The 25,000-nt window shown below is 52.9% G+C and overlaps 2 protein-coding genes across 4 annotated transcripts in view; one reads left to right on the forward strand and one right to left on the reverse strand.

Annotated features, from left to right (window-relative positions):
- The window catches only part of INPP5J (inositol polyphosphate-5-phosphatase J), a 14,684-nt gene extending 13,769 nt beyond the window's left edge, over positions 1-915 (forward strand). For all 3 annotated transcript variants that reach the window (XM_020996615.1, XM_020996612.2, XM_020996611.2), the window contains one exon: positions 1-915. In XM_020996615.1, coding sequence (XP_020852274.1) covers positions 1-573 — 573 coding nt within the window. In that variant the 3' untranslated portion in view covers positions 574-915.
- Positions 916-4,657: 3,742 nt separating this feature from the next.
- Positions 4,658-13,946, reverse strand: PLA2G3 (phospholipase A2 group III). The gene is given in 8 exon segments (XM_020996676.2): positions 4,658-5,790; positions 6,801-6,917; positions 7,011-7,140; positions 9,381-9,844; positions 11,539-11,673; positions 12,491-12,623; positions 13,095-13,827; positions 13,830-13,946. Coding segments are annotated over 8 exon segments (2,061 nt in total). The 3' UTR covers positions 4,658-5,558.
- Positions 13,947-25,000: the final 11,054 nt, after the last annotated feature.

A 25,000-nucleotide genomic window follows, 5' to 3' on the forward strand; every position in this document is an offset into this window, starting at 1 on the left:
ATCTCCCTGCCTGCCTCGGATGAAGGCAGCAGCCCCACGGACAGCTCGAGGGCCAGCTCTGACGGGGAGGATGACAGCACCCTGGAGCTGCTGGGCCCCAAGTCCCGGAGCCCCAGCCCCGGCAAAATGAAGAGGCACCGCAGCCGCAGCCCCGGCCTGGCCAAGTTCCCCGGCCTGGTCCTCCGGCCTTCGTCTCGGGAGCGGGGGACGAGCCGTAGCCCCTCCCCCCAGGGCCACCGGCCTCTCAAATCCATCAGCTCTGGGCAGGGCGCGGGAACCAGGGCCAAGGAGAAGGGGAAAGCGGGCGGGGGCCCCGAAGAAGAGGATCCCCCCCTGCCCGAGATGCCCGGGCCCTGGAACTTCCCCTTGCCCAGCTCCCTGCCTCGGCCCGTGCCCCTCACCCTGGGCCTCCTGCCTTCCCTTCGGCTGGAGCCCATCCTTGGCAGCCAGTGGCGAGAGGGGCCCGAGCCGGAGGACCGGATCAGCCCAAAGAGCCCCGGCCATCCCCCACGGAGCCCTTCCCCCGGCGCCAAGAGCCCCCAGAGGATGGAAGACGGGCCCCTGGGGCCCTGAGTGCGAGCCCGCGTGTGCACCCTCGCTCCGAGCTGCATCCGTCCACCCCACCCATGGCTCCTCCCGCAAGGCCTGCTGGCGCGGTCTGTCCGCCCTATCCTGCGGGCAGAGTCGGGGGCCCTGCAGGAGTGTCGGGCTGGCCGGGGTCTCTACCTCCGTGCTGCACCTTGAAGAGGGACCCTCCCTCCCTCTCTCCATCCTGGACCCTAACCTGTGACAATGACTGCCCCCTTGCTTTTCCCAAGCCCGGAGCTGGGTGCAGGGGGGCTGGGGGCTGGGGGAGCCCCAGCTGCTGGCCATCATCCCGAGGGCTGTTTATTAGAAATAAAAGTCTCACATGTCTTCTGAGCCTCCCGTTTGGACGGCGGTTGGGGTTGGGGTGGGGGTGTAAGTCCAAGAATCCCAGAGTCAGACAGAGCTGCAATCTCCCCTACAGCATTCCCCAGGAGGAGGCATCCAGCCTTCTGCTTTCAGACCTCCATCGATGGGGAGCTCACTAGCTCCCGAGGGAATCCATTCCACATCTGGCTGGCCTTGTCTCCGTGTTGTTAAGGATGGTAGATTGGGAGCAGGAAGGGGTCGTCTCATCAAAGTGCCTTTTTAAAAATTTTTTTACAGATAAGTAAACAGATCCAAAGAGGTTGGGTCACTAGCCCATGCTCCGAGGTCATGAGTGAACAGCGGGGCTGGCTGGAATCTGAACCCAGGGCGTCTCATCCCAGGTCCATTAAAGATGATGCCTAGTCCTGCCTCCTAGAGCCAAACCTAATGACCACTCTTCCAATACTCAAAGAGAAGGGTTAGGGTGAGGGGGAAGTGGGAAACACCATCTAAAGGAAGGAAAGCAATGAGCACTTATTAAGCACCTACTATGTGCCCTATGTGCCAGCTACTGTGCTCAGAGCTTTACAACCCTCTTGTATGATCCTCACAACAACTCTTCAAGGTAGATATTATCCCCATTTGACAGATGAGGAAACTAAGGCAGACAGAGGTTAGGAAGTGACTTGCCCAGGGTCACACAGCTAGTAAGTGTCTGAGATTGGATTTGAACTCAGGTCTTCCCGACTCCAGGCCCATATAAATAATGTCATGCTGGACCTTGGGTCTCAATGATCTTCAAATGATTCCTAGGGCTTCCAATCCTTTTCAGGATGATTTTCCCGCAGGATACCTTGAGTTTTAACCTCAGGGCTTCTAATGAAGTATTCTTAATTTGCCACACATGAAGTGTATGTTGTGTCCAATGCACAGTGTGGATGGGGGGGATGGAACAGCCAGTCCAGGTGTGTCCAGGGGTGTCCAGGGGTGTCCAGGTGCATCCAGGTGTATTGGCACCTTCTCTGTGGAGACCTGCTTGGAGCACTGAGCTATTAACTAGCTTGTCTGGGGTCGCACTGCCTGTAGGAGTCAGAGGCAGGCTGCAAAGGAGGATGTTTATCTACTACAGAAGTGAAAAAATGGTCCCCCAAGGAGCTTCTGTTCTTCCATCCTCCTACACATCTGCAGATGAGTAAATGCAGAAGAATTTGAGGGGGAAAGGTTCACTAATAACTAAGGAGACCAATCAGTAAACATCGATTAGGCACCTACTGTATGCCAGGCTCTGGGGATAAAGACAAAAATGACAGTCTCTACGGTAGAAACGTGTCCACATCTAAGATGAGACAAAAATAAATTGGGGGTGATTTGGTGGAAGCCTGATTACCTTGGAGGACCAGGAAAGGGCTCATGCTGAAGGTGATTCTTTAGCCAGTGATACAGAAAGAGGTGGGGCAGGAGGGCATCTCAGGCATGGGACACAGCCAGTGCAAAGACATAGAGGTGAGAGATGAAGGAACCAATGGACCAGAGTGACTACAGATTGTGAACTCAGGCTTCCCTCACTGCACCAAACTTTACAACAGTCACTTGCCTGACGCCTCATGACTGGGAGCAGAAATTAATCGGGATAAAGCAGGCTTCCCTCCGTTGACAAACACCCGCCACCCAAAGGCTGCTGGTCCCCAATGACTTCATTTTTTAAAATTTTTTTGGCTAGGCAATGGGGTTAAGTGACTTGCCCAGGGTCACACAGCTAGTAAGTGTTATGTGTCTGAGGCCGGATTTGAACTCAGGTCCTCCTGAAGCCAGGGCCGCTGCCCCCAATGACTTTAAACCTGGATCATAAGCCCTGGGACTTGGCTCGGTACAAAAGAAAGACCCGAAGACCACTAGGAACATGGGTTTGTGTGATGTCGCTGGCAAAATGCCCCAGGAAACTCACACCTGGGCAAATTTATTAAGATGCTGGGTCATTCGGTTCTGATGCCCCACTTTGGAAGTATCACTGAAAAACTAGAGAGGATGAGGAAACAGTGTGTGCCAGGCACTGGTGGGTACCAAGACAAGGCCAGGGTTCCTGCCAACCGGGAGCTTCCATTCTGTGGGGAGAGTGAGGGTGCCGATGTCCTGTCAACTAGAGGAGGGGGGTTGGGACCGCATCAGCAATTCAGGAGCTGAGTATAGGCTTCCCCAGGAGGAGGCACAAAAGATGTTGTTCGTCCTTCGTTCTAGAAGAGGATCCTGACGTCAGGGAGGTGATGTTATGACATGCAAGTGAGTTGGATGTCAGTGAGATCGGCGACTAATCCTTGAAGGAAGCCGAAGTTTTGATCACTCCTAAGTCCCCAAGACAATTCTTTCCTATATAGGCTGTCCTGGGAGACAGGGATTAGCCCCTTTCTGCTTTTCCTGAGGTTAGAACTACTAGTAATGAGCGGAAATTACAGGGCATTCAAAATGAGCAGACTTCCTAGCAATTAGAGCATCCTCACAATGGAATGGGTGGAGTGTGGAGGTGATGAGCTCCCTGTCACCAGAGACCATGAAGCCTATGCTGGATGAATACTGCTCAGGGCTGGGAGGGGCCCTGGAGACCCAAGCCAGCCCCCTCATTCTACAGATGGGAAAACTGAAGGTCAAAGAAAGAAAGAAAAGTGTGCCCCCAAGGTCAACCATTGGGAAACCTCCAAGGTGAGATTTGAACTCAGGTTTTCTGACCCCCAGTACTGGGCTCTGTTCATTGTACTTTCTTCTTCAGGAAGCAGGTGGACCAGATCTTCCACCTCCATGGTGAGCAGCAGAACGGTGTGTCTAAGGTCCTTCCCTTCGAAGGCCCATCAGCAACCTCTGAGGCTGGGGGGCTGCCCTTCTGGTCACTGAGGTACAAGCCCCATGCAGCCTTCTCAGTGCTTCTATGGTGCAGGAGGGGAGGATGATATGCTGGCAGTCACAGACAGCGAGGTGGGGCCGCTTCCCAGACACTGAGGAGTCACAGAGTGGAACAGAGACCATCAGAGCTTGGGAGGGTAGTGGGGGTGGTAGGGGGGAGACCAGGGATGTCAGAACTGGGAGGGCCTTAGAACAGGGAAGGTCAGAGCTGGGAGGGGCCTTAGAACAGGGAAAGTCAAGACTGGGAGGGGCCTTAGAACAGGGGATGTCAGGGCTGGGGAGGGGCCTTAGAACAGAGAAGGTCAGAGCTGGGAGGGGCTTCTAGTTTATCAGGTCCAACTCCATTTTACAGATGAGGTAAGTGAAGCTCGGAGCGGAAGACACACAGCTGAGATAAATAGATATACTATTTATGTATACATCTACATGTACTCACGAGTGTGCGTGTATGTGTGTGTGTGTGTGTGTGTGTGTGTGTGTGTGTGTCTATCTCAGAGCTAGCCCTGGCTCCCATGGGTGCTAACTCCTAGGTCAGGGCTGTTGCCGGCCCACAGGGGGACCCGGAGCACCAGGTCCTGGGTGGGGGTGCACAGGCACAGTCCCTGGCCTTGCCCCCCACCCCAAACCCTCCCCAGCTCTCCACAGTTCAGTCTCCATCTACTCCTAGCCCTGGACAGCACCTCACAAGGTCCTCCAAGGCTGAGCCCTGGGGAGGGAGATGATGTCTCCTTGTCTCTAGCCCCCCACCCCCCAACAGACGCACATTCCAGCCCTCAGCTGGACCAAGGAGGCAGAGCAGAGGCCTCCCTGCCAGGGACCTTGGTACTCCAGACAGAGGGATGCCAGATGCTTACCCTGGGAAGCTCAGTCATCAGCCGGCAAAAGACCTTTATCATCACATCGTGGGTGAGCCAGCAGCACCCCCCTGGCCCAAGGCAGCTGCCAGCTCTTCAATTTACAATATCCCAATATCGACAACAGACAGTACAGGATGGGGCCCCCAGTCATTTACCCCATGCCCCTCCCCCTGCCCCAGGCAGCATCCCAAAGGCAAGGGCAGCCCAGCAAATTAAACAGGAGGGGGTTGAGGTTGGTGAGAACAGGGCATTAAGCACATGCTGAGCATGGAAATTGAAAGGCCAGAGCCAGGGATGTGTCTTTGAGTGGGAGGCTAAAGCCTGGCTCACACCATCAGGGTATACCCAAGAAAGGATTGTAGCTCCAGACCGGGGGGGGGGGTGGAGGCCACAGAGGCCATGTAGTTCAGCCCCTATATTTTACAGATGGAGAAACTGAGGCCCAGGATGGTGAATCGACCCAAATCGTCATGTCCCTCACTTTACAGATGGGTAAACTGAGGCCCACCCAGGTGAAGGAACTTGTTTGTGTGCAGAGTCGATGAAGAGCTAGGACTGACTCGGGTCTCCTGCCTCCCAGTCCAGAGCTCATTCTGTTGTGCCAGTGACCACTCGCCCACCGTTAGCAAAGACAAAGACCTCAGCCTTCTGCCCTATCCAAAGGAGCTAGCCCAGGCTGCCTGGCGTGGGTCAGTGATGCCCTCTGGTTCTCGGGGTAATGCCATGTTTGTCCTGAGTAGGAGGGGCAGATGCTGCCCAAGAAGACAGTGGATATAGCCATCCCCCGCCAGTCAGCACAAAGCCCAAACAGGCCAGGCACGCCCCTGGGGAGGGCCTGGCTCCTGCTCAGTGGGACCCAGGAGTGAGGGTCCTCTGCACATCTGACCCCAAGGCTGCCGGCAGCTGCCTCCCCCATCACTGGGGTGCCCTCTGCACGGTCAAGACCACCTCACGGCACTTGTCATAGAGAGTCACGGCCCCTTGAAGCTCCTGCCCCCAGGCCCCCAGGCTTCTCTCTCTTCTTCTCCTCTTCACACTCTTCTCCTCAGCCTTCCCTGTGACTTTCATCGGCCATCCAGCCTGCTTCTTCCACAAACGCCGTAGGTGCCTGGCAGGGACCACCACAGCCCGGGAGTCATCCCTGCAGCTAGGCAAGAAGCGGCAATAGGTCAGCCGACATCTTTGAACCCTAACATGTCGGAGCTGAGAGGACCCTTAGAACAGGGGATGTCAGAGCTGGCAGGGGCTTAGAACAGGGGATGTCAGAGCTGGGAGGGGCCTTAGAACAAGGAATGTCAGAGCCCTGGGGGAAGGATGTTTAGAATAGGAAATGTCAGAGCTGAGAGGGACCTTGGAACAGGGAATGTCAGAGCTGGCAGTGGCTTAGAACAGGGAATGTCAGAGCTGGGAGGGACCTCAGAATAGGGAATGTCAAAGCCGAGGGGCGTCTTAGAACAAGGAATGTCAAGGCTGAGAGGGGCCTGAGAACAGGGGATGTCAGAGCAGGGAGGGGCTTAGAACAAGAATGTTAGAGGTAGGAGGGGCCTCAGAGATCATCTACTCCAACATCCTCTTTTTACAGAGGAGGAAACTGAGGCCCAGAGAGGTTCCATTCCTTTGCTAAGGTTGTATAGCTAACATGACTCAGAGCTGAGAATACTGAACGTCTAGAGTACAGCGTCAGAGCCAGACAGAGCTTTAGAGAGAGGTAGTCCAAAGTCCTAACTGTGTAGATGAAGAAAGTAAAGCTTAGATGGGGAATGTGAATTTTCTGAGGTCACAGAGGGCCGGTAGAAGAGCAAGCACTGGGGGTCAGCCTTCTGCCACACCCCCTTCCCTGGGTAGCCCATTGCTGGCATCAAGAACCCAGAAGGTTCTGCCCCTCAATGCCAAGTTCACTAAGGAAGGCACAGAGGGCCTCTCCTGCCACCTGCTGGACGAGGAGCCGTCAGTCTCCACCGCGGGATGAGGAGGGCAAAGCCAGAATAGGAGAGCTGGACAGCGGAGGACTGAGAGTCCCGAGGGACCTTCGAGGTCATCTCGACAAAGAGGGAAGTGGAGGCCCAGAGGGAGCAGGGCCTTGGCCAGGCTCACACGGTGATTAGCAAGGATTTGGACTCCTCAAACCCAGCATGTCTCCAGTACGTGGCCACTCACCCGTCGCTGGGTTCACAGTCCTCAGGCGGTCTCAGCTCGAAGCAAGTTAGAGCCAGCAGGTTCCAAAGTTTGTCCTCCACCTCATTGGGACCCTTGGTCCTCAGCACCTTGGCCAGCCTGCAGGGGCACACACGGACTGAGCCCTTCCTGCTCGGCCCTACCCTCCTCCTTTCTTCCCTCCCTGTGCTGCGGGTCTCCCAGCCCCCTCACCGTCTTGTACAGTTGCAGTGAAAGAGGGTGTGGTTCTCTGAATTGTACAGCTGGTACTTGGTGTCCCCGGGTTCAATCTTGTGCTGACACTGGTCCAGCTGCCGGTAGCATTGGCAGGCCTCTGAAGAATCTAGAGGTAGAGGAAGTAGTCTCTGAGGGACCAAGGAAGGGGCTGGGGTCAGGTACAAACAAGGCCCTAAGCAGGCCCCCTCAAGACAGATGAGCATTAAGGGAAACCTATTCCAAACCTACACACTTAGGCACACACATCTAACACACACACACACATAATTCCAAATCACGGGAAACAAACACCCAATGGTTACAGTAGAAAGAGCATGGGCCTCGGGCCTCAGGTGTGATGGGTTCAAATTCCACCTTTGATGCTTAATACCTGTGCAACTTGGGCAAGTAATGTCAACTCAGTGGGCCTCAGTGTCCTCATCAGCAAAATGAGGAGGACCTGGACTGGCTAGCCCTGAGGACCCTTCCTGCTCTAGACCCCTTAGACCTAATATGCTATTAAGCCTAGGTTTAAATAACCCTGCTAATACTTACTACCTGCATGGCCTTAAGCACGTCAAATCACCTACCTGGGCCTCAGTTTCCTTATTTTAAAATGAGCTGGTGCCTGAGGACACTTCCATCTCTAGATCTATGATCCCATAAGACCTGGGTTCAAGTCCCAGCTCTGACAATTACTGCCACTCTGACCTCGGCCTCAGTTTCCTTATTTGTCAAATGAGGGGATTGTTCTAGGGGGCCTTTGAGGTCCCTTCCAAATCTAAATCTAGAATACTATGATCTTCATGACACTCAAGACGCACAAACACTTAAGGACAAACATTCAGTTGTGTCCAATTCTTCGTGACCCCACTTGGGGGTTTCTTGTGGTTTGTCATTTCCTTCTCCAACCCATTTTATAGATGAGGAAATTGAGGCAGACAGGGTAAAGTGACTTGCCCAGGGTCACACAGCTAGTTAGTATCTGAGACCACATTTGAACTCAAGAACAGTTTTCCTGACTCCAGGCTGGGTTCTCTGGGCACTATGGCGCCCCCAGATGCCCTTAAGGACACATACTCAGAGACACAGGTGTATACACACACACACACACACACACACACACACACACAATCACAGCCTTGCCTCCACACACCCCTTCATTCCACTGGCCTTTGTACACATCAACTCCTACATATCATGCAGTCACAATAAATTTCAGATTCCTATGGAGACAATACAGCAGAAATCGCCTTGGCTTTGTAGTTCAAAAGTCCTGAGTTCAAATTCTGGCTCTCCCACTTACTACCTGGGTGGCCTTGGCAAGCTACCTCCCTGCCATGAGCCTCAGTTTTATCATCTAAAGTCCCAGGGCTGGTCTAGGTGACCTCCAGACGGTCCCTTCTGTCTCTGACCCAGTGACTCCACCATCCCATAAAGCAGTTAGACCCAGACCTGCCTACTGCCCACAGGGTGCAGGGCTGGGCACCCAGGAAGTGTTTGCTAACATGTTTCACTGAATCATACTTCACTCCTACAAAGCGGTAGATAAAAATAATCCCTGAATCATAGAATCATAGGCTCTCAGAGCTAAGCAGGACCTCAGAGGCCCAAACCTGAGCAAGGATTCCCTCCATAGAATGGATCAATTAAACAAGCATTTATTAATCACCTTCTGTGTGCCAGGCACATAAAGAAAAAGAAAACCTGCCCCTGCCTGCAGGGAGCTGACATTCTAATGGAGGGGATGACATCTGCTGACGTAAATTATCAATAAACAGTTGAGTGCTTACTGTATGACTTGCACAGTGCTGAGAACTAGGGATATGAGGAAAGGCAAAACCCCAGCCCCTGCCCTCAGGGAGCTCCCAGTCTAATGGCAGAGAAAACATGTGAATAACCGGGTACACACAAGATACAAACACAGTATGAAGGTGGTCTCAGCCTGAGAAGGTGTCTTGCACAAGGTGGTGTTTAAACTGTCTTAGAAATGGTCCTCCATCCCCTGCCTGATGACCTCCAGCACCCCCTGAGCCATCCCACTTCAGGACAGCTCTCATTGTGCTGATTTTCATCCTCAGTCAGCTTCCCTCCACCCCCCTCACTCAAGCACAAACCTTCACGGACACACTCAAGCAAACATGCTCATGCTGCCATCCATTTCGCTAGTGATTTAAGGTCTTTGAAGCCCTTTACATCCATTATCCTCTTTGAGCGTCACAAAGGATCAGTGTGAGGTGGGCTCTACAGTGTTTATTGCTCCCATTTTACAGAGGCAGTTACTGAGGCACGGAGAGAGTCACACATCCCCATCACCCAGGGGACCACAGGCACCTTAGTGATGCCACACCTTAGAAGGCTACTCACCTGGGTAGATCTTCTTATCAACTGGGTAGAGACTGGGCTTTGGGCGTGCATCATCAGGAACTGGGGTCTCTGGCGGTCCCTGAGCCGCAACCTCTGTTGAGCCTCCGGCTGCTTGTCTCCCACCGGGCCTGTGGCCTCTGCCCCAGGGTCGCCCCTTAGCATAGTGGTCCCCAGCCACCCTCACCTGCTTTCCTGGGGTGGTCACCAGGCTAGGAGCCAGGCCAGCGAGGGTTGGAGATGGTGGTTGGGCACTAACGTTAGCTTTCTGTGGACTGCTGGGCAGAGGTGGGGGAGGATGGAAATGGGACCTAGGCCCCTTGGGCCCTTCACTCTGTATTCGATGCCTCTGTCTCTGCTGCTTCCTCCTAGAAGGCTTCATTTCGTGGCCAGGCTGGGTGCGAGTCACATTATAGCGACTCTGCTGTAGAAGTCGGGCCCGGGGAATGGGGCCATACTTCTTACACCTAGTGAGGAGACAGAGGAAGGAGAGGAAGGTCCATAGACTCCTAGATGTCCAGCTAGAATGGCCCAAAGATGCCCTCCTGTCCTGCCCCCTCATTGTACATTGTACAAGGGGCCTTGGGGTCTCTGCCTGCACTCTGGGGACTCTGCAGCCGCAGCGCAGAGAGCCACCTCCCCGGGTGCCCTAACCCAGAGGAAGCTCTTGATAAAAGCTCTTTAGATGCCTGACTGGGGAAGGTGGCGGCGGGGGGGGGGGGGGGGGGCAGGGAAGCAACATACCAGGCTCTGGGAGAGGCTCTGGAAGAATGCTGGCCCAGCCCTGGAGACCAGCCTGGAACCTGGGCAGTGTTCTGAGCCTCAGTTTCCTCCTCCATCAAATGGAGATAGACATTCTGGTTTTACCAGCCTCACAGTGAGGGAGGGCAAGCTGATCTGTGACAGGCCAATGTGCCAACATAAGCAAGTACGGGAAATGATTGTGATTCCCTACCCTCTGGCACCTGCCCTCCACTGGGGAGGGAGAGGGAAAGTTAGCAGCATTTCTATGGTGCCCACTGTGTGGCAGAGACTGCCTACTGTGTGTCAGACACTGTGCTAAGTGCCTTTTGACAAATACGATTTCATTTGATCCTACTTCCAGACTGTCTTCAAGAAAATTCTATTTTCTTTTCTAAGCCCCATCTCAGCTCTGACATCCCCTGTTCTAAGATTCCTCCTAGCCCCTGACATTCCCTGTCCTGAGGCCCCTCCCAGCCCTGACATTCCCTGTCCTGAGGCCCCTCCTAGCCCTGACATTCCCTGTTCTGAGTACCTCCCAGCCCTGACATTCCCTGTTCTAAAATCCCTCCCAGCTCTGACATCCTCTGTTCTCCATCCTAAATTTTATGGACTCCCATTTCTCTGGCAGCCCCTCCCAGCTCTGACATCTCATCCACCCCTTCTGAGAGATCATGGCCCAGGAGCTGGGGAAGATGGGCTGTACCTTCCTCCTCCCCTCCCCCACCCCCAAGCCTCCCGACCTGGGAAGGACTCCTGGAGCAGGCTGCTTTTCTGGTTTGGTGCCCTGAGGGACGGGCTGACACTTATTTGTGGGCTTCTTGGGCCTCAGACAAAAGGGTGGGGGGCAGATAATACAATAGAAGATTCCTAGATAAATCTAATCCAGTCCCCTCATTTTCCAGATGAAGAAACTGAGGCCCACAAAGAAATCACCTGCCTAAGGTCACAAGGCACTTGAAATAAGAACTACTCATTTGTCTACATGTTAAGATCCCAAAGACCGTCTCCCCAAGACAATCCTGCGAGGATCGGGACAGGGCGGTTATTTATTATTGCCTCATCTTACAGGTGAGGAAATTGAAACTGGGGCAGTCACACAGGTAGGAAACTCGGAGCCTGGAGAGGGAGGATGCACTTCCAGGCACAAACTCTTACCCCCTCTACAAAGGGCTCCCTTACACTGGCCCTCCATCCCCAGAAAAGGACCCAGGGCCTTGGCGTCCCCAACCCTCCAGCTAAAGGGGGGAGAGAGGGGGAGGCAGAGTAGGGGAAGGAGCCCCGGGAGGCACGACAGGGAAAGGGCATGGGGGGGGAGGACGGATTATCAGCCAGGGCTTTTTCCTTGGTGAAGAGGACTTGGGAAGGAAGCAGGGAAGAGTCCGGAGAGTGGCTGTCAGGCTGAGCCCAGGCTACCTACCCGCCCCACCAGTACCACTGGATACACTCCTCATTCTCCTCCAGCACAAAGCAGGGAATTTCCAGCAGATTGAAGAAGGTGGTGCCCACAAAGTCCGAAATGGCATCCTGTCGACTCTGCAGACAGCCTTGGAACCTGGTACCCGGAGCCCAAAGGTTGTCCCCTTCAACCCATCCACAGTGTTGGAGGGGAAGGGAACTGTAGAAGGTAGGGGGACCCTGAAAGTTGGGACAAGTTGGAAGAGCCCTCACTAACTCCCCTGCCTCCCAGCCCTCTGCCCCCAGGAACTCAGAAAATTCAGAAGATTGAGGGATTAGAGATGGAAGGGCCTTCATTTAATGCAAGGGTCCTTAGCCTTTTTTTGTGGCATGGACCCCCGGTACATTCCCCTTTTTAGAACAATAGTTTTATATGCATTAAATGAAATACCTTGGATATCAAAGGAAGGGATTTCTATTGAAATAAAGACATAAATTTTTCCCATCTAAGTTCATCCCCCTTTCAAATCTATCCACAGACTCCTTGATTTTCCATGGGCCCCAAGTAAATAATCTCTACTCTACTCCACACACACCCTTTCCTCCTCCCTTCCTCCCCCCTCCCATGCTCAAATTGAAACAACTGAACCTCAGGGAGGTCTAAGGGATTCCCTCAAACCCAGGTCCCCCAACCGTCAATCCAGGGCTCTTCCGATGACGCTGTGATCCTCTTCTACCGGGATTCCTTCCCCACCCCCAGGAATAGGATAATGGTAGAGCTAGCTCCCCATTTGACAAAGAAACTGAGACCCAAAGAAATCACATGACTGGTCCAAGATCACACGGCTGTAACAGTATTGGAAGTAAGATTTGAACCCTGGTTCCCCGACTCCATTTCCTGCATCTTCTTTCTTCCATTAGCTCTGGCCCAGGAGTATCTCCTGAGTAGGGGTGGCCCCTGTCCGTCCACTCACCTGGAATCGCAGTCACAATGGGAGATAGTGTGGAAACGATAGTTCCGAATCCCGTAGTTATACTGGAAGGGCGCGATGTTGTGAGCACAGAGGTCGTGCTCCCGGCAGCAGAGGTCTGGCCCCTGGAAGAGCCCTGCGGGGAGAGAACGGGCTCGGCAGGCCGAGGGAGGACGCCTCATCTCCCCGAACTCCCCAGGGCTCCCCTTCTGTGCCTCCTCCCATGCTGAGTCCTTGGATCGCCTCTCCCGGCGGCAGAGTACAAGAGCTTCCTTTTCCACCATCCTCTCACGGTAGGAAGAGCGACTTGCAGCTGGACAGGACCTCAGACGCCACCCAAGCCAAGCCTCTCATTGTACCGAGGAGGAAACCGAGGCTCAGACTGGGAAAGTGATCTGCCCGCTGTCGCTATCTACAGGTCAGAAGTGGCTGGCAGGATTTGAACCCAGGTCGTCCGACTTTAAATCATTCTAACTTCCCACTTATGCACCTTGCCTCCCGCGGCCTCAGCCCAGCCCAAATAAGAATTCCTTTTAAGGCAGGCCTTTCAGATGGGCAGTCTGGCCCTCTTCTTGGAGACCCTGGTGATGCGCTCATGCTGACTTACCCAGTTCTGTGGAGTTCCCCGCAGAGTTCCCCACTCCGCACCAAAGAGTCCCAGGAATGGTCCAGCCCCTCTTCACGCGCCGGTGCCCAGCGGCTGCCTGGAGCTCCTCCTCCCTTTCGGCTGACCCTTTGATCCCCTCCCTCCCGGTGCTCGGTGGTTCCTCCTCAGTCCTGCGGCAGGCGTCCTGCCGCTCCTGGAGGGCTGCCACAGCGCGCTGTAGCGCAGGACTTGGGCTGTGGGCCAAAATGCCAGATCGGGTCTCGCTGCCCCACTCCGGAGCGCACGCAGCCTGGTAAGGCAGGACAATGGTAGCTCTCTCCCACCAGGCACATTCCAGCAGGTGCCCCTGCTCATCCCAACTGGCATGGAAGAGAGCCAACCCATTTGGGCCTCGGCTCAGGAAGCTGAGCGACCGGAGGGGAGAGGCGGGCACCGTCCTGGGCACTGCCAAGTGACAGAAGGTGCTGTTCCAGCTGAAATTTGGCACCGGCCCCCCCTTCGCCAGCGCCGCCCCCAGGGGGATCAGCGCCCACAGGAGCCAGCCTGGGTGTCCCATATCAGCTCCCCTCACTCCTAGTCTAGGCAGACAGAGCCCCAGACACGTGTCCCCTTCAGCCCCACTCGCGGAGGGTCCACGAGGCTGCCCAGCGACGGAAGTGAAGCTGGGGTTGGGGGAGAAGCGGCTTCTGGACCAATGAATGGAGGGGCAGGCAGGCAGACGCTAGCGCCAGACTTCAGGAGGAGGATGGAGCATATGGGGTGATCTCTGCTCTGTAACTGAATCCATCAGCCAGGCTGGGCCCCGGGGAGGCTTCTGATTGGCTCAAAACCTTTAAAGCCACCTGGCCCCATGCCGAACCCGCCCTGGGAGTTTCTGCCTGTTACCTGAAAGCCGTGACTCGGAAGTCGGGAGAGGGAGACTGGAATGCCATCCCTGCTCCCCTGATCCTTAGCCTGCCTCCTCCTTAGTAAAACAAGGAGGTTCCCAAGTTTCCCTTTCCCCTAGAGCAGTGGGGCCAGAAGCACTGGGAGCACCAGTTCCCTAGGTGAGGAAATAGGAGGCCCTTAGGTGTAAGGTGATGGACAAGGCTCTGGTGCCAGGATAGAGGCTGGTACTGCCCCACCTGTCACACATCAGTTGGCACCGGGCCATGGAGGAAATTGGCTAGTAAAGAGGTGCAAGGCCAAGGAACTGTTGGGGTAACCAGGGTTCAGGGCCCTGACCAATGCGGGGCTAAGTCCCAGACCCGTCCCCAGCTCCCTAGCCCTGTCTCAGAAGCAGCCACCCCAGGCCCTGGTAAGTCTCAGGGTGACAAGGGCCAGACCGAAGTGTCAGCTGCCCGGGGCCACACTTGTCCTGGTCTCTCTTCACCCCACCCTCTGACCTGGGTCTTGAGCCTAGAACTCTGGGATTGAGCCCGAGTACCCGCTGATTCAGCCTCCCCCTGACTTTGTCTGGGGCGGAGTCAGCTAGCTATTGGGTTAGGGCCTTGGGAGCTGGCCAGTGCAGGAAGCAGCCCAGAGTGAGGGAGGAGTCTTACCTTTGGAACCGGCCCCCGGCCTCCAGTGCAGGCTGGTGCTTGTGACCGAAGAAGCTCCCCAAGCTCAGGGAGGAGCGAGTGACTTGTCCTCAGCCACACATCGAGTGAGCCCGAGAGATAGCTCACTAAGGGATTGAATGCTGGGCTGAGGGTCCAAAAGGACCAAGTTCAAATCAGGCCTCCGCATGACTCTGGACAAGTCAACCACCTCTCTGAGCCTCAGTTTCTCCCTTTGTAAAATGGGAGAGTTTGACTAGATGGCCTGTGAGGTGTTTCAGCTCTGGACCCAGGGTGCTATGATGTATGTGTGTGTGTATATATATATATATATATATATATGTATGTATATGTATATGTGTGTGTGTGTGTGTGTGTGTGTGTGTGTGTGTGTGTGTGTGTGTAATTCAAACTACTCCTTTTACAGATGAGGAAAATAACCAGATAAAATCATACACCTATTCACAGACACACCTGAATCCAGAGGCCACGGAGCCCAACCCTCTCGTTTTACAGAGAGGGAAACTGAGGCCCAGACAGGGGAAGTGATTTATCTCAAGGCTCAGGACCCTTTACTCTGGGCCACAATTCTGATTCTGATATTGCTGACTCATTCTGAGCCTCCATTTTCCTTTCTGGAAAAGGGGAAGAAAAAAACACCATCAAGCCTTTCTTGGGAGGAAAATGAATGCAGGGTTTTTGGAGAGGCCACCAGGGACAGCAGCTATTTGTACCTGGCAGCTGTTCTCTCCCCTGTCTTCCCTCCCCCAGTCCAGGCACCCTGGCAGCTGTAGGTGGGGGGTGGGGGCCCACTCTCTGAAGCTGATGAGAGGACCAAGCCTCCTTGGGGGAGGGGAGGCAGGCTGGTCTGAGGCACTGAAGGGGGGACTTGGGCAGGTCTTTTGTCTCCATCACCAGGGGCCTCAGCTGGAGGCTTTGGGATAAGCCCTAGACCCAGGGCCAGGAAGCCTGAGTCCTGCTTCTGATTCTGGCCTTTGCTTTCTGTGTGACTCAGCAAGGCAGGCCTCAGTTTCCTCATCTGTAAAGTAGGGATGCTTTGCAGGGGGCTGTGTGGAAGCATCTCCTAAACCCCAATTGTCCCATGGTTGGCAGTGGAATCCAGAACCCAAGGATCTGGGTTCTGATGCCTATTCATCTCTGGGCCTCAGTTTTCTCCACTGCAAATAAAGGGGCTGGGCCTCTTGATTTCTGCAGTCCTTTCTAACTCTGAGTCTCTGATCCTTTGATCTGGGTTTGAATCTTGGCCATACTCCCTTTGTGACCTTGGGCGTGTCTTTTCTCCTCTCTGTGACTCAGTTTCCTCCTCTGTAAAAAGAGGAAGTTGGCCTAAGATGCACTCTGAAGTCCCTTTTCACTTTAGAGCTACGATTCTACAAACACTGCAAATAATTAATAATTAATAATAATGCCTCAGCTCCTGCCACCTTCTACCTCTGATATCCTCCTTCTCTTCCTCCTCCCCCTCTCCTCACCCCAGGCACAGCCTAATCCTTATTAACTCTTATCAGAAGAAAAGTCAGTCTCAGCTAGGAAGATGGTGGGATGGAGGATGGGGAATAGAGACCTCATCTCCTTGGTGGTGAGAGGGTGGGAGGGCAGCGAAGAGAGCCAGAAGGCCTCGGGGCCTTCCCCTCCTCGTCCCTGGGCCCTGATGGCTGAGGCCTCAGCTGGAGCCTCCCCCCATCAGCCTCCTCTTCCTCTCCCCTCCCCTCCACAGGCAGAGGGAAAGGGGAGGCCAGTATCTCTCCTCACCCTCACCCTCCACTTTGCTCTCTTAGGCTCCAGGTCAAGCCTGAAACAATGAAGAAAGATGTCAAAAGGGCCAGAAGAGCATCTGGTCTCCAGGGGCCAAGGGCTCAGGCCAAAAGCTATGGGCAGCCTGGGAATCAGCCAAGCTCGGGCTTTGCCTGGCCTGACCCAGGAGAGAGGGAGCCTGGGGCACTGCCTGGTGGGGGCAGGGAGCTTTTCAATGTGGAGAGAGAGAAGGGGGGAGGAAAGGGGGAAGCCCAGAGATCTGAGGGCCAGGCCTGGGGAGAGGAGGCCCCTGGCTCAGACCAAAGGAATCTGTGACCAGGTCCCTTGTGCAAGATGCTTAGAAAGGGAAATTCCAAAGAAAAGCCAATCTGTGATTGCTCATCAGCCATTATCAGGTCCTTCTCTGTTCTGCGCTAAGATTTAATTCACAGTTCGGAGCAAATGTTCCACCGGGCAGTCCTTGAGAAGTACCCAAAGCACAGTAGAAATGGACCTGGTTTCAACTCAGAGGAGGACAAAATTAGGCTGGGGAGTCTGGGGGCTTTCTGGAGGAGGTGGCCAAAATTCCCACAGGCAGAGGGAAAGGGGACATTACATTGAAAGCCAAGAAAGGGTCTTGGGGGATGAGACAAGGATTAGGCCCAGGTTTGCTGCTCAGGAGTCAAAAGTAGAATCCTTTTTGGGTTGGCCTTGGGTAAACAGATGAATTTGGCTCTGCCCAACCAGGACTCCCAGCCCAAAGGCTTCCTTTGAGTGAGGCACAGGCGCCTTCCCTGGGGAAGGAGTCAGGAGCCATGAGGAGGCACACAAGGAGGGAAGGAAAGAGCAGAGCCTGCTTAAAAGGCCACTTGACTGGGAGTCAAGACCTAGGTTCAAGTCAGATGAGTATGACATGAGGCCAAAACCTTCTGCCCTCTGGGCTTCAATGACCTGTCTGTAAAAATGAAAGGGTTGGGGTAGATGGTCCTCCCAGCTCTGAGAAGTGCGGTGTAGGGTGTCAGAGTCAGAAGACCCACATCCAGGCTCTTTCACTTGCTTCCTGCCTCAGTTTCCTATTCTGTAAAAAGAAGAGATTGGCCTTAATTGCTTCTGAGGCCCTTTTCAGCTCTGCAACTAGGAGTATGAGCCAGAGAGGGCACAGGCTGGGACCCGTCTGGGCCAGAGGGAGGGCTGGGGGACCAGTTAATCATCAGGGCTTTCCCTGGAGTTCATGAGGGGAAGTTGTGTGAGATCGATGTGGAAAGGGAGGCGGGAGCCCCATGGCAAAGGGCCAAGCAGAAGACACGTTTTATCCAGAAGTCAACAGGATTTGTAGGTTTTTGATCAAGGGAATGGCGTGGTCAAATCTGTGCTTTAGAAATATCCTTCTGGTGACTGAGAGGAGGATGGACTGGAAAGGGTAGAATGGGCCCTTGTAGCAGACCACACAAAAGGAGATGAAAGCTAGAATTAAGGCTGCTGCCGTGCGAGAGAAGGGAAGGGCACGGACAGCAGAGGTGCTTGTATTGGTAGAAGACTTGGCAGCCGATTAGATGTGAAGGGAAGAGCAGGGAAGAGCCTAGGATGACTCCCAGGTTTGGGCACTGCAAAGATGGTGGCTCTGTCAACAGGCATGGAGAAGTTAAGAGGAGGGGAGGGCTTATGCTTTAGATGGATTGGGTTTGAAAGGCCTGTGGGCATCCAGTTGGAGGTGTCCAGTGGGCAGTTGGAGACACAGGCCTGAAAATCAGAAGAGAGGTCAGGGCTACTCATATAGATCCAGGGACCATCTCTGCATGGAGGGGAGAGCTGAATTCATGGGAGCTGATGAGGTCACCAAGAGCGAGAGGACAAAGGCTCAGTTACCAATGAGGATCACTTGAAATGATTGGGGTTGTTTATTCTGGAGAAGAGAAGATTTGGAGGAAAAAGAACTGTCTTCTAGCATCAGAAGGGTGGCCATACGAAGGAGAGGTGAGGGGCAGCTAGGTGGCGCAATGGATAGAGCTCCGGCCTTGGAGTCAGGAGGACCTGAATTCGAATCTGTCTTCAGACACTTGACACTTACTAGCTGTGTGACCCTGGGCAAGTCACTTAACTCTGATTGCCTCACAAAAAAGGGGGGGGGGTTTAAAAAAAGAAGAAGAAGGAGAGGTGAGGTTTGGATGGCTTGGCCCCAGTGGGAAGGGCTGGAAACATCAGGTGAAGGCTGACTGCAAAGACAGAGATTTGTGCTCCCCAGGAACACTACCGCTCTGCACTGCCCCAGGGCTGTCCACTCCCCCTCCCCAGGGTCTCCCATCTGTGGGTGAAGCTGAAGAGGGAATACTCTATCTCAGGCAGCTTCATGTGAATTGGCCCCAGAGATCCCTGCCACTCTTGGAGTGGTGACCTAAGAGGTCACAGGGACAGGGTAGAGAGAACGGGCAGGTAGTTTCTAGAGCACATGTATAGACACGTTTATCAGAAGACCTGGATCTGGGGCTGCCTCCTCCACTGACTCAATTTCATTACCCTGACAGTCTTCCTCATCTTTCTAGAGCTGGGCTTTCTTATCCATACAATGGAAGGGATACTAATTAATAGCTAGTCCCATTCCCTCATGGGTGTGAGGGGGCGCCATGATGCACAGAGCCCTGGGCTTAGAGTGGGGAAGACTCATCTTCCTGAGTTCAAATTCAGCCTCAGATACTTCCTAGCTGTGTGACCCTGGGCAAGTCACTTAACCCCGTCTGATTCAGTTTCCTCATCTATAAAATGAGCTGGAAAAGGAAGTGGCTAACCACTCCAAGAAAACCCCAAGTGCGGTCACCAAGAGTCAGACCATGACTTAACAACCTATACCTCATATTCTACAAATTAATCAACAAGCATTTATTAAGTGCTTACTGTATGCCAGCCATTGCACCAGATACTGGGGATATAAAGCCAAAGAAAAGAAAACGAAACAGTCCCTGCTCTCAAGAGGCTTATATTCCCCAGGGGGAGGAAAAGTGCATTTTGTAAGAACATGGAAAACACATACAAACAAATACAAAATAACAGGGGGAGGGGGACAAAGGCCTTAGCAGCTAGGCAGGGGGCCCCTGCAGAAGATGGGGCTTGAGCTGAGCGTTTAAAGGAAACCAGGTAGCTGTGTGACCCTGGGCAAGTCACTTAACCCCAATTGCCAAAAAACTAAAAAAAAAAAAAGAAACCAGGGACCCCAGGGGGTGAACATGAAATGAGGGGTGCAATCCAGGCATGGGGAGGAGAGATGAAAAGCCATCCATGAGGGAGGGAGAGTGTGGCCCCACTGTGGAGTGGAGGAAGAGGAGAAATGAATAAGGAGAGTAGGAGTTTAAAGGGGGGCCAAGCTCTGAAGGGCTTGAAATGACAGAGGCTTTTATATTGTGCCCTGGAGGTAATAGGGAACCATTGGAGGTTAGTAAGAAGGGGGTGTAGGAGTGGAATTTGATTCAATCAGTTCTGGCAGAGGGTGTGTGTGTGTGTGTGTGTGTGTGTGTGTGTGTCTGTGTCTGTGTGTGTGTTTCAGGGAGGGGAGTGAAGAGCAGGTTGGAGTAGGGAGACACTTGAGGCAGGGAAATCAGTTAGGAGGACTGTGGCTCAGATTAGGGGAAGTGACTGGCCCAAAGTCACTCATCGGCCAGTCCAGGCCGACTTTTTACTACACTGTACTCCTTTTTAATGACTCACATGTAAGAGTCTAACTGGGAGGCAGCCGGGGAGTCTGTGTGGAGTAGTCATCAATTAGTCAATGGATGAGCATTTCCGATGTGTAATAAGGCCTTTACAAATATTAACTCATCTGGGAGGGAGGGAAGAGGACAGACAGAGAAGCTATCAACCAGATAAAGGGCCTGCAGTAAGGGAGATTGGGAAAGGTGGCATTTTAGCTGGGACTCAAAGGAAGCCAGGGAAGCCAGAGGAGGAGGTGATGAGGAGGGGGTGTGCTCCTGGCAGGGGGCACAGCCAGGGGAACTTCTCTGAGGTGGGAGATGGGGTTTCTTGTAGGAGGAGCAGCTGGGAAGCCTGAGCAGCATGATGGGAGGGGAGGGAAAGGGTAGGAGAAGACTGGGAAGTGGATAGGCAGGCAGCTTCCAAAGGGCTTTACAAGCCTAAAAGACCTGGGTTCAAGCCCTGTTTCTGCCATGTACAACTGGGAGACCCTGAAGCAACTCCTTCAGCTTCTCTGTCTGCCCTGGCAGAAAGAGCTCCCTCACTGAGAATTCCAATAAATAACCGACATTTCTCTAGTATCTTCAACTTGGGTGACCACTTTATGTGCATTATGTCACCTGAGCCTCATAACACCTCTTTGAGGTATTGCCAGTATCTTTAGACCCATTTTACAGTTGAGGAAACTGAGTCTCAGAGAAGTGAAGACACTTGTACCCAGGCTTACACAACTAACACCAAATCTAGCCCTGCACCCACCACCCCAAAGTTCTGCCCTGCCCATCCCTCCAAACTGGCCAGCACCCAGCACATACTTCTTTCTCTCCAGTCCTGTCCTACTCTTTGTGACCCTATCTGGGTTTTCTTGGCAGAGACACTGGAGTATGGAGTAAAATGCATAAAATAGAAAATGTATGGAGTAAAAGTCCTTTCCTTCTCTAGCTCATTTTACAGTAGGAAGGTAAGAAATTGAGGCCAACAGGGTTGGTGACTTGCTCAGGGTCACCTAGCTAGTAAGTGTCTTAGGCCGAATTTTAACTCATGAAAATGTGTCTTCCTGATTTCTAGCCACTGTGCCACTGTAGCTTGCCCTCAATTGGTGGTTACTCACAATAAGTGTTTGCTGTATACAACAGGTGCTTAATATGTGTTTGTTTTTGTTTTTTCCCCTCAGCAACCCTATCAGAAAGTACTTAGGTGATTATCTGGATATTACAAATGGTACCTCCAAGAGAAGTGACTTGCCCCAGGTGAGGGGAAGCCCTGCCTTGCTGGGGCTCAGGTGAGGTCTCACTGCTGGAAAGTGTTTGAGCAAACTGAGAGGAGGGGAGAGATTAGGAGGAGGATGAGTTGGTGAGGGTGTGGGGTGTGGACCTCAGGGGGAAGATTACAAAAGAGAAAGTTGGTGTAAGCTGCAGGGGCTGGTCCTGGCCAGGGCTTCCCCAGAGGAATTCAGCCTGAGAAAAGGAGTCAGCCCACTCAATTCTTCAGGTGCCTACTTTGTGCCAGGTGAAGACACCGAGAGAAATGCATTCGAGGAACTAACATTCTCCTGGGGAGAGTGCAGGCACACAGAGAAGTAAGTATTTTTTACATTTATTTTTATTTATTTCATTGAATATTTCCCAATTATATGCAAAAAAATTTTAACATTCATTTTTTACAATGTTGAGTTCCCAATTCTCTCTCTTCCTCCCGCCCCTCCCGCATCCATTGAGAAGGCAAACAAGATGATACCAGTTATACACGTGAAATCATACAAAACCTATTTCCGTATCAGATCAGTAAATATTTAAAAACATTTAAACAAACTAATTTTGAGGTGGAGAGAACATTAACTGACCATAATAAGCTCACAGGCCTAGGGCCAGAAGGGTTTCTAGTTCAAACCTCCATTGACCAAGAGGGAAACTGAGGTTCAGAGAGAGGTCCCCCAGCTAGTGAGGAGTAGACCCAAGGGTCACAGCTGTAAAGGCCCATATGGCTAGCTGCAGACCGAAGTCCCCACGACTTGGTTCTGTCACACTTTGTTTGACAGAAAAGGAAACTGAGGCCCCAAGAGAGAAAGCGGGGGCTGGAAGGTGGCCCCAGGGGCCATACAGTCCAACCCCTCACTTCATACAGGAGGCAGCTAAGGCCTGGCTGAGGGATTTACCCAAGGCTACTTAGTATGGACCAGGACCACTCATCACTGGCCCCAGACGGCTCCACAGGATACAGTGAGGCTGGCGACTTTGCACAGCCCTGCCTCACTTAAATCCAACTCACTTCATCACGGTCCTCTTCCACAAGGAAGGACAAACAACTCAGTCAGCACTTGTAGGACAGGAGATCTGAACCCAGGCCCTCTGGCTCTTCCCTCTTCCCCTTGGCTCCCTCCAAAGGGGCCCTTCGAAGGAGCAGCAGAGATGGAATTTGAAGACCCCACTCTTCATTTTCTCTGAGGAGCTTTTTGCCCTTCACTCGGACACCGGGAAACCATTGTTATTTGCTAAGGGCAAGGAGAAACCTTTGGGGTCAGAGAGCTAGGCCCAGCTCACACCCAGGGCCTAGCCACGAAAGCTGGGGCAGGAGGGAGGTCTCTCTGACTGCAGAGCCCTCTCAGGCTGACAGCTGGAGCAACAGGTGGTCCCCCCCTCCCCCCTCCCCCTCTGGGCCATGCCACTGACCATTGTCCCCTTGCAGACCTCCATTGCTACTCGGTCCTCTGAAAGGACCAGGGACTGAGGCCTGGAGAGCCAGCTTTGGAGGGCCGTAAGGGGCACAGGGCTAGGTTAGGGGGACCACCGGGCCGTGACGCTGAGTGGCTGTGCGCCCAGGACGAAGGACACCTGATGAGAGCTTTAGGAAGGGGCCAACCCCTTCAGTAACAGGGGCAGAAGACTTGTCCAAGGTCACACAGTGGTTAGTAGGAGCTTGAAGCCAAGGTCACTTCTTCCAACAACCCCGTGAAGGGGCTACTTGTTTCCTGTTGCTCCTGATATTTCTGCCCAATCCCCTCCTCCCACCACCGTGTTGGAGCTGGGACTGCCCCCTCCAAAGGTCCAGCCGGGTATGTCCCCAAGGGGCCTCAGGCACGGCAGACTTCATGGGGGAGCTTCCAGGGCTGGGGCATGATGACATGAAGCTCTCATTGGTTCTCCCGGTGCCATCTTCCCTCCGTGTCAGGGCAGCTGATTGTTTCATGCGGAAGGGAGGGATCCCTCTGAAAAGCATAATTGGTTCTCCTCTCCTCCCTCAGGCAAAGAGGAGCTAGTCCCTGAGACCCCTCTCAGGAGCTTAATTTTGTGCCTGTGGGGCATGTGGTCCTACCCTTCCCTGGGCCTCAGTTTCCTCATTTGTAAAAGGAGGGGGTTGGGCTACGCAGCCTCTTAGGTCTCCTCCAGCTCCAGGGCTCTGATCTCATGACCCAAGCTGCTGACCTTTATTAGGCCTCCCCTCCCAGGGCTATAAATCCTGCTACAAATATTCTTGTCCCTATGGATCCTTATCTTCTCTTCGATCTCTTTGGGGGTGCAGACCTAATAGAGCTATCCCTGGGTCAAAGCCTAGACACAATTTAGTAACTGGGGGGCATAATTCCAAACTGCTTTCCAGAATGGCTGGACCAGTCTATAGCTCTAACAATGCATCGGAGTGCCTATTTTCCCACAGCCCCTCCACCATCGGTCATTTTCCCTTTTGTCACTTTGCCAATCTGAGTGGTATGAGGTGGAACCTCAGAGTTGTTTGAATTTTCCATTTCTCTAATTATTAGTGAGTAGGAACTTTTTTTTTTTTAATATGGACATTGATGGTTTGGATTTTTTTTCTCTGAAAATTATTCTATTTCTCGTCTTTTTTTTTTCATTATTTGCCTTGAGTTGCTAGATCTTTATTCTTCCAAATTAATCTTTTTTCTTATTTTGCCTAGTTTTGTAATGTATCTCCTTCTGAGTCTGGTTGGGATAGCACTAAGCGTGTACATGAACTTCAGTGGGATGTCATTTTAATCTTTCTTGTTTCTAAATGGCCTGCTTGCAATTATATTTAGAAAGATTTCAGGCAATCCCCCTTCCCTTAAAACGCCCTGGCCAGTTCAGCTCCCCACTGACTGTGCCTCTGATAGTTTTAGGGTGAGAACAGTGCGGGGAGTTTTATATACAAAGAAATACAAAGCAATTTCAAGAGAGAGAGGGCACAAATGACTGGGGAAGAAAGGCAGAAGTAGCACCTGAGCTAAGGAAACTAGAGATTCTAAGAGGCTGAGATGAGGAGGGAGGGCCTTCATTCGGGAGGTTCTGCCTATGGAAAGGTTTGGGGGAGGGAACAGAAATTGCAGTGGGCCAATTTGGCTAAAATACAGGATGCATGATAGAAAGGCACATAGGGCCTGACTCCCCTGCCTCCTTGGGCTTTGACTCCTCCCCAGTTCCTGACCTTTCCCAACTTCTCTCTCACCTCACCTCACCTGAGCTTTAGCCCAGTTAAAGCTGACCTTGGCTAGTGGGTACAAACTTGGAATGAGACCTAATGCCCACAATTAAATTCCCAAGGAGAAAATCACTGAACAAGTTCCAGGGGGGCAGATGTGGAGGCCGAGGGCTTCCACATCTGCCCAGGCAAGAAGCCCACAGAGGAGGCATGGAAGGGCACCCTTAGAAGGCCAAGGCAGCCTGCCCTCCAGGCACCCTTGTCCTATACCCTGCTCTCAAGTCAATTTAAATTCCCAGACTGAAAAGTAGAGTCATAGGTTTCAAGCTGGAAGGGATCCCTGAGCTGAAGCCAACTCGGGGAAGGAAGGTTCCCCTTCACCCCACTCCCCCAGGGACCTGAGCCCATTTCTACACATTACTGTGCTCTACGGTAAGAGAGATGATCACACAATTTCCCCTCTACTTAATAGTATTTTATTTTTTCCAATTACATATAAAGATAGTTTTCAACAACCACTTT

This window comes from Phascolarctos cinereus, unplaced genomic scaffold (assembly GCF_003287225.1).
Source record: "Phascolarctos cinereus isolate Bilbo 61053 unplaced genomic scaffold, phaCin_HiC Scaffold_4;HRSCAF=312, whole genome shotgun sequence".
Taxonomy (NCBI): domain Eukaryota; kingdom Metazoa; phylum Chordata; class Mammalia; order Diprotodontia; family Phascolarctidae; genus Phascolarctos; species Phascolarctos cinereus.